Source organism: Clinocottus analis, unplaced genomic scaffold (assembly GCF_023055335.1).
Source record: "Clinocottus analis isolate CAN_PGR_092001 unplaced genomic scaffold, fCliAna1.0.p SCAF_45, whole genome shotgun sequence".
Taxonomy (NCBI): Eukaryota; Metazoa; Chordata; class Actinopteri; order Perciformes; family Cottidae; genus Clinocottus; species Clinocottus analis.
Genome location: NW_027176202.1, coordinates 245,822 through 258,321, shown reverse-complemented (window position 1 = coordinate 258,321; position 12,500 = coordinate 245,822). Strand labels below are relative to the sequence as shown.

Sequence of the window (12,500 nt, the reverse complement as noted above, 5' to 3'; positions counted from 1 at the left end):
AAAAGAGGTTTGAGATGCTTTTTTCATTGCATTTAGAAAATAACAAGACCTACATTTACTGTTACGGAGTATCTGAAGTTGGTTTCCTTCATTAAATTTAATGCCGTTCCAAAATAACTGAAAATGTTCCTTAGTGATGTCAAGAAAACTAGACTTCTGGATCTTAAAACGCGAGAAAAACAGACTTTCAGAGGTTGATAACTCCATTTCCCTCCACCGGACATGACCTGTGCCACGGTGGTTGATTTCTTTTGTGTATTTGAAGGCCGGTTCTGGCCGTAAACTGTATGCCCACTCGTCTTGCACCTTTGTAAATGTGTAACGGCTCCATGGAAAGCAACGGCGCAGTCGCCTGAAAACAAGCAGCGAGGCCGGCTGGCGTCCCCGCCAACGTCTTCCTTACCTCACGGTGTTGTTGGCGGCATCGGGGTCCCTCGCCGCCACCGTCTTCACCACGGTGCCGATGTCGGCGTCCTCCGACAGCTCCACGTAGTACGCCGGCATGTCGAACAGCGGCGGCTCGTCCACGTCCTCTACGCTCACGTGCACGATGGTGACGTCCTTGAAGGGCCCGCGGGGCCGGAGGGCCGGGTCCAGGTGGGTGTTGGCGCCCTCCACCTTCAGAGTGTAACTGGGCTTGCTCTCAAAGTCCAGTGGCTGGAGGGGAGGAACATGAATAACAGCATTATACAGATGAAACGGGTCATGGACACTAAAGCGGTGCAGTTTGAAACACACTTTGCTTCAAGAAATCTTAAGTTTGGTTCTAAAGAAAGACTTTCTTGACCCAAAACATCCAGCAAAAGATCACCAGGGAGGAGGCGGAAAGCTGCGAGGGAATGCCAGAAAGGTGACTAAGGCGGCGTTTCTACTTGTAAGGGGCGCTTTAGTGTTGCCAAATTAAAGAAAAGTCACAAGGAATCAAAGATGGGCTGTAGACGGCACCTTAAGAATAATGTAATGTTCGGCCCACTCTATGCAACTTTAAATTGCCTAATTTTTGTAGGGAGTTTTGTAACTTTGTCCCTGAGGTTTCTACTTCTGAATTGTATCCTAAGCCCTCCGTTCCATTAGTTAAACATATAACCAAGAGAGATAAATGAATGAAGATAAATAAAACCCGCTGAATGATCCGCTGTGTGACCCGCGTACCCGTTTCACCGTGATGATGCCGAAGAGGTTGGTGGGGTCGGTGCGGATGTCGAACGTGTCCCTTCCGTCTCCGTCGATGATGCTGTACTGCACCTCGGCGTTGACCCCGACGTCCCTGTCTCTCGCCCAGATGCGGCCCACCACGGAGCCCACGGGCCCCACCTCGGGGATGCTCATCTGGTACAACCCTGAGGGGAAATGATGAATAAACAGGGTGATCATCCCTTCTCTATCCTCTAGAGGGAGCCAAACCGTCTTCCATCACCGCTCCTTTGCTCTCCCTTCTCTCTCTCAACAAAAAGAAAAAAGAAAAAGAAAGAAAAATCACATCTCAGACAGCTTAAGATAAATGGCTCCATAAACGCTTCACAATTGGGTTGTGTACCGTCTCGTGGGTCGGCTTCAATTTCATCTACCGTTTAACCTCCAAGACGAGGTGACAGCTGCCCAATTTGTGGCGCTCCCCGCAGTCCAAAGTGAAATGCCCGCGCATTGCGCTCGACAGAGGGGAATCCCTAAAGCTCTTCACAACCGATCAAAGTTTCATGGACGCGATGGCACTAATTGGTGGGGGACCGGTGACGGCGGTGGGCGCCGGCTGTTTTTCTTTGTCTTTCGAAGAGAAGCCACCCGCCGGCCGGGAAGAGACGAGCAGACAACCTCTGACCCCGGCAGGACGCTAATGAGAGCAGCAGGAATGGAGGTAATCAAAGAGACAGCGTGAGGCGACCGGTGGCTGAGGAGGGAGGAAGAGGAGGGAGAAGGCAGAGAGACCGGCGGCTCAAAGTGGCCAGAGACAGAAGGAGCAGAGGGGCTAATGGCTCGGACGCTCCAGAGAAATCGGAGCGATGGATGAGGAGGAAAAGGAGGCAGAATAAACTCCTGGCGTTGATGGATGTTTAAGCACATGGCGTCCACGTGCACGTGTTTTACCAAATGCGCGGCGCACCGCGGTGGCGTGTGCAGCTGCTGAGTCCCAACGCATCAGTAATGGTGTGTTGTTGTTGTTGTTGTCATGAAAGTGAACTTTGGGTTATCAGAGAGCTTTGGATTGAGGTTTGCTTTTTTTTGGGCTCCCACAATAAATAACACAGAGTTCGCTGTTCTGAACACGCTTTTCATTTTTTAAATGAAAGCAAAGTGACGAAAGTGCACATTTCTCTTTTGATGGAAGAAGAAGAACCCTTTGCAGAAAGAACCAGCTGCTTCTTTACGTTCAGGACGTTATCTGCATAAAACTGAGCGGAATAATACGAAATACACTTCAGGAGGCTTTTGAGAAAAGATGTCACCGGGAAAGAGTTACAGTTAGCTTTGTTAGCACTGTTAGCTCTGTTAGAAGTGTTAGCGCTGTCAAAACTGTTAGCTTTGTTAGCTTTGTTAGCGCTGTTAGCTCTGTTAGAAGTGTTAGCGCTGTCAAAACTGTTAGCTTTGTTAGCTTTGTTAGCTTTGTTAGCGCTGTTAGCGCTGTTAGAAGTGTTAGCGCTGTCAAAACTGTTAGCTTTGTTAGCGCTGTTAGCTCAGTTAGCCCTGTTAGAAGTGTTAGCTTTGATAGCCAAATCCCAAATTTCTGACTATCCGTCAAAGCAACGCGAGCAGCAAGGCTGTGATTGGTCTGCTAACCACGTCCTTTCTGAGTCTCTCATGTCCGGTTTCACAGCATAATACCTCTGTTTTTAAAGCCACAGCAGAAACAGGAACAATGGATCCTGTTAAACAAATATGAGCATTTATAAAACCCGTCTGACGGAGTATCAGGACACGCAGATGGAGGTGAATTCCTGGAGGGAGATATCGGTGAACGTCGGAGTGCAGGTCGACTCTACGGCCGTTGCGCCACCTGCTGGTCTGGAGGATGAAAAACACACAGGAACTATAAACCAACACGAGTCTGTTGATGCGACTGCGTGGCAGCAGCAGTTGTAGTTGTCGGAGTATAATTCACCCTTCAGAACTGTTAGCTTTGTTAGCGCTGTTAGCTGCCTGCTCAGCTGTTGCCGTGTTGAAAGCTGCATGGAGGCTCAGATTTTCACTTTTAGCATTCAAGTAATTTATAGTCTGCCAAAACTAATCACATTTAACTAACAATGAGCTCCACGGTGTCTCCAGCGCCATTTCTGTTTTGTGATTATAAACCAGCAGTAAAGCTCTGCAGGCTGCTTCTCTGCGCTCCAGAGAAACTTTCCAACACCAAGAGGCCGGCGAGGCAGGAGACAGGAGAGCAAAGGTGAAGTGGCTTCAGGTGGAGCTGAAGCCAGAAGGAGGAACTCTCTCTTACTCTGGTCGAACATGGGCGGGTTGTCGTTGACGTCGCTCAGCGTGATGTTGACCGTGGTCGTGCCGGCCAGACCGCCCAGCTGGCCGCCCATGTCCTTGGCCTGGATGACCACGGTGTAGTTCTCTCTGGTCTCCCTATCCATGTCCGCCAGGGACACCCGGACCACACCTGAGGGGGGGAGATGAAGATGAAGATGAAGACGAGGTGAAGGAGAGGTCAGCAGCAGAGACACGAGCGTTATTCTGCCCAATTTAGTTAAAGAGTTAATACGTCAATGATCTCGTTTGAGGACATATTTCGAATCTCTCTCAAACAGCAGAACTTCTGCAGAATGTGTAAAATGTAAAAGCTGTTTGTTTTACGGAGTCTGTCCGGCGTTATATGGGGCTGCACGGTGGTGTAGTGGCTAGCACTGACGCCTCACAGCAAGAGGGTCTGTGGTTCGGATCCCGGGCGGGGCGGGGTTCGGATACTGGTCTGCAGGTCCTTCTGTGTGGAGTTTGCATGTTCTCCCCGTGGCAGCGTGGGTTCTCTCCGGGTTCTCCGGCTTCCTCCCACAGTCCAAAGACATGCTGCAGAGGTTAACTGGACTCTAAACGTCCCGTAGGTGTGAATGTGAGCATGAATGGTTGTCTGTCTCTGTCTGTCCTGTGATGGACTGGAGACTTGTCCAGGTGAACTCTGCCTTCACCCCTTGACAGCTGGGATCAGCTCCAGCGCCCCGCAACCCTAAAAGGATAAGCGGTTAAGATAATGGATGGATGTTTGTTTTATGGATGTAAGTCGTTCTAGTTTCTCTTTTAACCTCATGCTACAAGTTTTCTGAAAATCCCAAAAATAAAATTCTGATTATCTACTCAACCACGAGGTCTATTTGAATAATTTAAAAAGGTATAATATACAGAAACCCCTTTGGTTCATAGATAATACGTTCATATGAGTGTTACTTGTATATTGGTTTATTATAGTGCACAGAAACGGATAAAAAAAATAATATATATTTATATATATATTTATATATTTAGCTAAGAAATAATGATTAAAAGTGTATTTTCTTATTGTAACTATATTAGCTATATTTTAATTTCATATATAATGTAGCTCCATATATTAAGAGCATCTGTGGGAAGTTTGGCTTTGATGAAGTGAAGTACAGTATTTTTTATAGACGCTTCTAGACTCAAGTGGTCTTCATGGTTGCAGTCAAGGATTTGTGAAATTTGAGCACATTCATAAAGGAGCAGCCTTCGCGCGCTCAGTGAAAGCAACTCGCTGCTTGACCTTCAAAGATGCGTTTGCTATTTCCAGCCGGCACATCGACACACTGACAGTCTGGTTTTTTTGCCACATGCAGCAGAATCCCACCGAGGTCAAGTGGTGTTTTTGTGCTGAGGAGCGAGCAAGGAGCGCTTGTTTTAAACGCTCCACATTGTGTTCGCGCCTCGGTGCCGTGTGTCCGGGAGGCTGATCGATGGCGGGAGAGACCGGCGTTACGGTGATGGATGACGCTCCAGCGAGCGCCGCCGCAGAGGACGAGGAACAACCGAACGAGGCAGCTGCGGTTTAAAGAAATAAAATAAATATAAAATAAGGTTGGTAGCTCCCTGCTTTTAGGTACTTCATGGATTTATGGACGAGCGAGTTTGAGTTATGAACGCCGCTACCATGTGCTGCCGCTAGACAGGGAACAGCTGGAGGAAAAGCTTCTTCCTCGCGTGTTGTTGCTTGCTAACGTTTGATATCACAATAACACCATGTGGCCAAATCGTCTCCTCTCATTCTGTCTCAGTTGAACTAAATCTGTGTTCTTTATTTCAATGTCGAGTGCCAGGAGTTTGAGTCATTGCGATTAGCGACACGATAGCGCCGCGCGTCAGACGAGCGCTCGCCGGTCTCGTAGCAACAACGGGAGCCATGCTGAGCTTCCCGCATTCAGAGCCGGCGTTACACAAAAGAGCTGAAAGAACCAGACCGTGCTGCAATTACAGCGCTGGAAACACGCTCTTGAATGAGCAGTAGCTGTCAGCGCTAGAAACACGCTCTTGAATGAGCAGTAGCTGTCAGCGCTAGAAACACGCTCTTAAATGAGCAGTAGCTGTCAGCGCTAGAAACACGCTCTTAAATGAGCAGTAGCTGTCAGCGCTAGAAACACGCTCTTGAATGAGCAGTAGCTGTCAGCATGGAAACACGCTCTTGAATGAGCAGTAGCTGTCAGCGCTAGAAACATGCTCTTGAATGAGCAGTAGCTGTCAGCGCTAGAAACACGCTCTTGAATGAGCAGTAGCTGTCAGCGCTAGAAACACGCTCTTGAATGAGCAGTAGCTGTCAGCATGGAAACACGCTCTTGAATGAGCAGTAGCTGTCAGCATGGAAACACGCTCTTGAATGAGCAGTAGCTGTCAGCGCTAGAAACACGCTCTTGAATGAGCAGTAGCTGTCAGCATGGAAACACGCTCTTGAATGAGCAGTAGCTGTCAGCATGGAAACACGCTCTTGAATGAGCAGTAGCTGTCAGCGCTAGAAACACGCTCTTGAATGAGCAGTAGCTGTCAGCGCTAGAAACACGCTCTTGAATGAGCAGTAGCTGTCAGCGCTAGAAACACGCTCTTGAATGAGCAGTAGCTGTCAGCGCTAGAAACACGCTCTTGAATGAGCAGTAGCTGTCAGCGCTAGAAACACGCTCTTGAATGAGCAGTAGCTGTCAGCATGGAAACACGCTCTTGAATGAGCAGTAGCTGTCAGCGCTAGAAACACGCTCTTGAATGAGCAGTAGCTGTCAGCGCTAGAAACACGCTCTTGAATGAGCAGTAGCTGTCAGCGCTAGAAACACGCTCTTGAATGAGCAGTAGCTGTCAGCGCTAGAAACACGCTCTTGAATGAGCAGTAGCTGTCAGCGCTAGAAACACGCTCTTGAATGAGCAGTAGCTGTCAGCGCCGGGGGACCCAGGAAATGGTGGAAACGGCAGTCGTACCCGTCTTGGCGTCCACAGAGAAGTAGGGCTGCCCCTCCACGATGCTGTAAACCACGCGGGCGCTGTTCCCGTACGACGGGTCGTCAGCGTCGGTGGCGGTCAGCTGGATTACAGATGTTCCTAAGGAAGGAAGGAAGGAGGGAGGAGGGAGGGAGGGAGGGAGGGAGGAAGAGAGAGAGACATTTCCTTTAAACCACAACCCGAGTGTAGAAGTGTGTATCTCGGTAAAAGATGAACTACAATGACAAACAGAGTTATGGTTTTATCTGCAGAATTTCGGCTATCTGAAATATTTAATCGCAAAAAGTGTCCTCAAACCAGATAATTTCGTATTAACTCCCAAAATAACACGTTTCTTTGGACAAAAGGGGCTAAAAGTGTGATATATACACAATATCCAGGAAATCTTAGACTAAAGAAACTAAAAATGCAAAAAACAACTGTACAATTAAAGAATGAAATGACACAATAACGAGCAATAAAAAGCATCTTTAAACCCTAAAAACACTAAAAACATCCCAGGCACGCGATGGCGGTCTATTTTCCAACCCTTTTACCTATTCGGGACATCTCGGGCACGGCCGCCTGGTAGGGCCCGTCCAGGAACCGGGGCTCGTTGTCGTTGATGTCCTGGATCTTCACGATGAACTGCGACTCGGGCTCCAGGGGCCGGTCCGTCAGGCGGTTGCGGGCCTGAGCGCGCAGGACGTACTGGGCCTTGACCTCGCGGTCCAGCCTCTGGATGGCGTGGATGTCCCCGGTGCCGTCGTCGATGGTGAAGGTGGTGCCCGCGCCCTCGCCGTTCAGGATGTACTTAATGGAGCCGTCGCCTTTGTCCATGTCCGAGTGGAGCTGAAGAGACACGGTTTCATTCCACACGTGCACTCTGTCCGCTCTTTAGGAGCGGTTTTAGAGACATTTAGAGGGGTTTGAAGTGACATTTGACGACCAAAAAGGGTTGGAATTGGTGCCCGAACAGAACAGAAGGGGATCGGTCTCAAAGAGGAACAAAGCGTAAACGTGACAGTGACCACGAGCTGAAACAACGAGCATGAAACACGAGCTGCGGTCCAGACGTGGCCGTGACGCAGTCTGAGGACATATAAAACCAGATGAGACCAGGGGAACGAGTCAATGACGACAGCTGAATGCAACTCAAAGCCTGCTTTTAGTTCAGAGGAGCGGTCGGTCATGGATCTACATTTCTATATCATGATATTTATTTTAAAATACTGCAAAGCGATCTTGAAGCGTCTTCAGAGTGAGAATGCTGCTTTCATCTGCTTGATATCATTGTTTGACACGTTTGAAGACATCAAAATGCTTCGTGACGGTGTAAACCAATGAAACATGTGTATTTATGACAACTTTATGTTTTATCAGTAAACATGAGTTTATGTCTCAATCTCTAGTTTAAAGTCTTCCATAAAACAGCATGATGTTCATTTAGAAAATGACGGACCTATTTAGAGTCACACGACCATGAAGCGATGTATGCTTTAGGGGCGGGGCTTACTGTGATTGACAGGTCGCTAAAAATGCCGTTTATTGGTTCCAGCGCAAAACCCACCAAAAAGTCTACGTCGTCTTATTTTAAAAAACCACGACATCCTAATTACCAGCAAAGTAGAAAACAATGCCGTCAACACACTCACTGCAGCGATAATTGAACCAGTGTGTACATCAACGCTCGACCTCCCTGGGCTTAGTGTGTGTGTGTGTGTGTGTGTGTGTGTGTGTGTGTGTGTGTGTGTGTGTGTGCATTAATACTGCCGCTGTAACATCTAATCACAGCTCACAGCCTGTGTGTTGCCGCGTGCCCTGCAGTGCAATCACGAGTCTTTTGTGGCCTCAAAGTGCAACCGCCAGCCTGTTGATGTGCAATCACTCCTCACTTTGTACTTGAAGGGTCTCGGCGTACGATGAGTCCTCAGCGCCGTCACGCTGGCAGAGCGGGATGAAATGCCCCGCCGACGTCAGTCTGGTGTATAATCAAACGACCCCCCCCCCCCCACACACACACACACACACACACACACCTCGCTGACTCTGGAAATCACTTCTCAAGATGCTTAGCCCTTTTTTCTCCACTACGGAAAATGACCAAAACGAGGAGGTTCTGGAACTGCTGAAAGTTTGCTGCCGCCGTCGTTGTTGTTATTGTGCCGATAGTTCAGTGAGCAATCTTCACAATACCCCCCCCCCCCCCCCCCCAGAGCAGCCAGACGCTGAAGCTCTTCTTATCTCTTCCGGACAACGTGCCCACCTGCACTTCTCCTGAAAAAGTGCACCCGAGCTCGAGGCCGGAGAACATTTATTCTTTAATCAACAACCCCATTGTGGGCATCCAGGGCTCCGCGTCTGCAATGTATATCCGGCAGCCCCCGGTACCTTTTCCTTCTCCTGCACTGATCCTTCAAACCTATGAAAGGAGTTTGACACTCGGGCTATCAATTACCTGCTTCGTCTCCGCCAGAAAGCCCCAACACCTCCCGATGGCTCTGAATACTAAGCTCCTCGACAGGAGGAGCGGCGAGGTTCGCTGAGCTGAGCCGAATAAAAACCTGCAGAGCATGTCGACCCCTCCTTCACGAGCTTTGTGGTATCTCACAATGCCTCTCCGCCTTGAGTGGCTCAGTGGGACGCATGCCCCGGCTTGTCAAAATCACTTATTTCATTCAGATTGTGGGAAGAAATTAGGGTGGGCGGCTTAAAAAAAGGAAAGAATCGAAGAAGAAGGAACTGGAAAGTGTAAAGAAGTCGACGGGATGCTGCAGCGACTCCCATCACGTGACGCTCTCGCTGGACTTGTTACTCGTGGATTTGGTCAGAGAACATGAATCCCCTCCATGGGTCTCCCGAGCGGCACGAGGGACGTTATATAAGACTAATTAGGTGGTTTGGATCATTTCCAACAGGATTTGAAAAGTCGACATGGAATTCTGAGGGTATCGCAAATTCAACCAAAGGTCTAGAAATCTTTTTAAGAAGCATCGTTTCAGGAATTTGTGAATAGAGAGAATTTGAAAGCGTCCACACGCCGCTGCTGGGAGACGACATGGATGCCACACAATATCATGCAATGAATGTTTTCTGTTCAGGTGAAAGTATTTCTATTCTGAGGATCCTGCGGGTAGAAACAGTGCCGCATTAACAATATTTGATCTTTACTGGAAGTATTCAAAGTACATTCATAGTTGTAAAACCAGACTTTTTGAATAATTAATTGCTGCGTACGCAGCGAACTCAGAAACTTCACCCAGAAACCACTTTGTTTGTTTTTAAAGTGACGTATTGCTCAATTTTCACGGCAATTTGTCGGCTTGTTGTCTCCCCGCCGATGATGACGACCTTTACGACCGTCGATCAAATGTTCAATTCGTTTAGCGACTGAGCGATCAAAGTGAGCATCGCTCGTCCACTTCTGAGGAACCGAGGAAGGTGAGGGAGGGAAGGAGAGAGGGAAGGAAGGAGGGAGAGAGGAGGAAGGAAGGACGAGAGGAGGGAGGAAGGAGAGAGGAAGAAGGAGGGTGGAGGGAGGAAGGAGAAGAGGGAGGAGGGGGGAAGGAAGAAGGAGGGAGGGAGGAAGGAGGAGAAGAGGGAAGAGAGAGGAGGGAGGGAGGGAGGAGGCAAGGAGGGAGGAGAGGAGGGAAGACAGGGGGGGAGGAAGAAGGAGGGAGGAAGGAGGGGGGAAGAAGGAGGGAGGAGGGAGGAAGGAGGGAGGAAGGAGGAGAAGAGGGAGGAGAGGAGGGAAGACAGGGAGGCAGGAGGGAGGAAGGAGGGAGGAGGGAGGAAGGAGGGAGGAAGGAGGAGAAGAGGGAGGAAGGAGGAGAGGAGGGAGGAAGGAGGAGAGGAAGGAGGAGAGGAGGGAAGAGAGGAGGGAGGAAGGAGGGAGGAAGGAGGACAGGAGGGAAGAGAGGAGGAAGGAGGGAGTAAGGAGGAGAGGAGGGAGGAGGGAAGAGGGAGAAAGGAGGAGAGGAGGGAGGAAGAAGGGAGGAAGAAGGAGGGAGGAGGGAGGAAGGAGGAGGAGAAGAGGGAGACGACTTGAGCGGAGCTTCAATTCGAGTCAATTAACTCAATCACTGCTGTCTGTTGGAAGTGGACAGAGAGGCTGACACAGTGCATCCAGGGATTACATTGGGCTTGTGTGTGTGTGTGTGTGTGTGTGTGTGTGTGTGTGTGTGTGTGTGTGTGTGTGTGTGTGTGTGACACTGACCTTTCCGATGTAAAGCGGCTCCAGCCCCGTGTACTCCTCCAGGACAAAGAACTGGTTCCACACCCAGCCTCTCTTCACCCTCTGGAGCGCCGCCGAGCTCCCCGCATGTCCCTCCTCCTCCTCCTCCTCCGCTGGCTTACCCACAATGCCGCGGGGCAAAAGGGTCAAGATGCAGACGGCTACGACGACGGGGAGCAAGGCCGGAGGAAGCAATCGGCCTCCCATCCTTAAAGCGCGAAAGAGTCGAATCCGGAAAAAAAATGAATCCTCTTTCTTCACGAGTGCAGTTTTTTTTTCCGTCGCCGTCCTGGAAGAGAAAAGAAGGAGACGGGATTATTCTCACATTCGTGTCCTTTGTGGCGTCCGGTGGGATGTTCACGGCTTCTGTCCTCCAGATTAGCCCTCCACTGCTCTGGGTTTTTGTTGAGTTTATGGAAAGCATCGCAGCTGAATGACGGGAGGAGAGGAAGGTCAGGAGGAAGAAGAGGAAGAGGAGGAAGAGGACAATCGGTTGGCAACACAATTATTTTAAAAATTAGGACAATACAGGATACAGATGATTTACCTTGAAAATACACAGGCATCTCTTTCCCACTTGAAGTCTTTAGGGGAAAAGTCTTTTTGGACCTTTAATAATAATAATAATAATAATAATAATAATAATAATAATAATAATACATTTTATTTAGACAGCGCTTTTCAAAATACTCAAAGTCGCTTTACATGGTTTAACCCGTTGAAACCTGTGGAACCAGTTCTGTCTCCAGACCTCTTTTCCCTGTTCGAGTCATCGAAGGAACCCAAAATTAATTCCAATACTTTTTTGTGTTTATTGTTTGTATTTGTTCATCAAAAGTCTTGGGAAAAAATGTATATCTGCCAAATTTTCCCTTTTAAAAGATATTTTGATGGTAACTATGAACATCCAGCATGATGTGAGCCACATTCCCAAAAAGCCTCCTGGAGCGTCAATAAGACACCTTTTGTAAAGATTAGGACCTAAAGAACCAGAACCTGCAGCAACAATCACAATAACACAAAGTCTTGTCCTGTTAGGAAGGAGCTTCAGTCAAGAAACTGTGTCGTTGGGTTCAGACATTTAAAAATATGACGTATTGTATGCAAAAAGATTGTCTAGCTGGCCAGTTTCCATCTGCATCTTGTTTTTATGCTTCTGCATCTTGTTTTTATGCATCTGCATCTTGTTTTTATGCTTCAGCATCTTGTTTTTATGCTTCTGCATCTTGTTTTTATGCTTCAGCATCTTGTTTTTATGCATCTGCATCTTGTTTGTATGCTTCTGCATCTTGTTTGTATGCTTCTGCATCTTGTTTGTATGCTTCTGCATCTTGTTTTTATGCTTCTGCCTGCTTGCATTAAGAGCTCGCATGGGGGGAAAGGAGGCGGATTTACGGTGAAAAAAGGCCCAAAAAGAGTGAGAGCTGAAAAGAAAATTAGAGAAGAGGGGCGGGTTAGGGTGTGTGGGTGTGTGTGTGTGTGTGTGTGTGTGGGGTGAGGAGGGAGGTGGGGTAGGGGGGGGGGTGCAGAGTGGAAGGTTTGTGGGCTGGAAATAAACAAAACCACCGGGAGAAAAGAGAGACTGTTTGACTCCATCATGCTTTGTGAGAGAGAGAGAGAGAGAGAGAGAGAGAGAGAGAGAGAGAGAGAGAGAGAGAGAGAGAGAGAGCATTGTGCTGCTGTCTCCCCATCGCCAAACTAATCATTGTTGAAGAGGCACAAAAGGGAGGGGGGGGGGGCGTGGCCACATTGTCAGCGGGAGGCTGTGTGTGTGTGTGTGTGTGTGTGTGTGCACGTGCGTGTGTGTGTGTGTGTGTGTGTGTGTGTGTGTGTGTGTGTGTGTGTGTGTGTGTGTGTGTGTGCG

At 48.7% G+C, this 12,500-nt stretch overlaps 1 protein-coding gene across 1 annotated transcript in view; it reads right to left on the bottom strand.

Moving 5' to 3' along the window:
- The window catches only part of LOC137801902 (cadherin-20-like), a 75,858-nt gene that overhangs the window by 11,659 nt on the left and 51,699 nt on the right, over window positions 1-12,500 (bottom strand). Inside the window, exons 2-7 of the mRNA XM_068599341.1 lie at window positions 10,619-10,925; window positions 6,960-7,254; window positions 6,403-6,522; window positions 3,431-3,598; window positions 1,153-1,340; window positions 404-657 (exon numbers count right to left, since the gene is read on the bottom strand). Of these exons, the coding sequence (XP_068455442.1) occupies window positions 404-657; window positions 1,153-1,340; window positions 3,431-3,598; window positions 6,403-6,522; window positions 6,960-7,254; window positions 10,619-10,843 (1,250 nt within the window). The 5' untranslated portion in view covers window positions 10,844-10,925. The remainder of the gene's footprint in view (window positions 1-403; window positions 658-1,152; window positions 1,341-3,430; window positions 3,599-6,402; window positions 6,523-6,959; window positions 7,255-10,618; window positions 10,926-12,500) is intronic.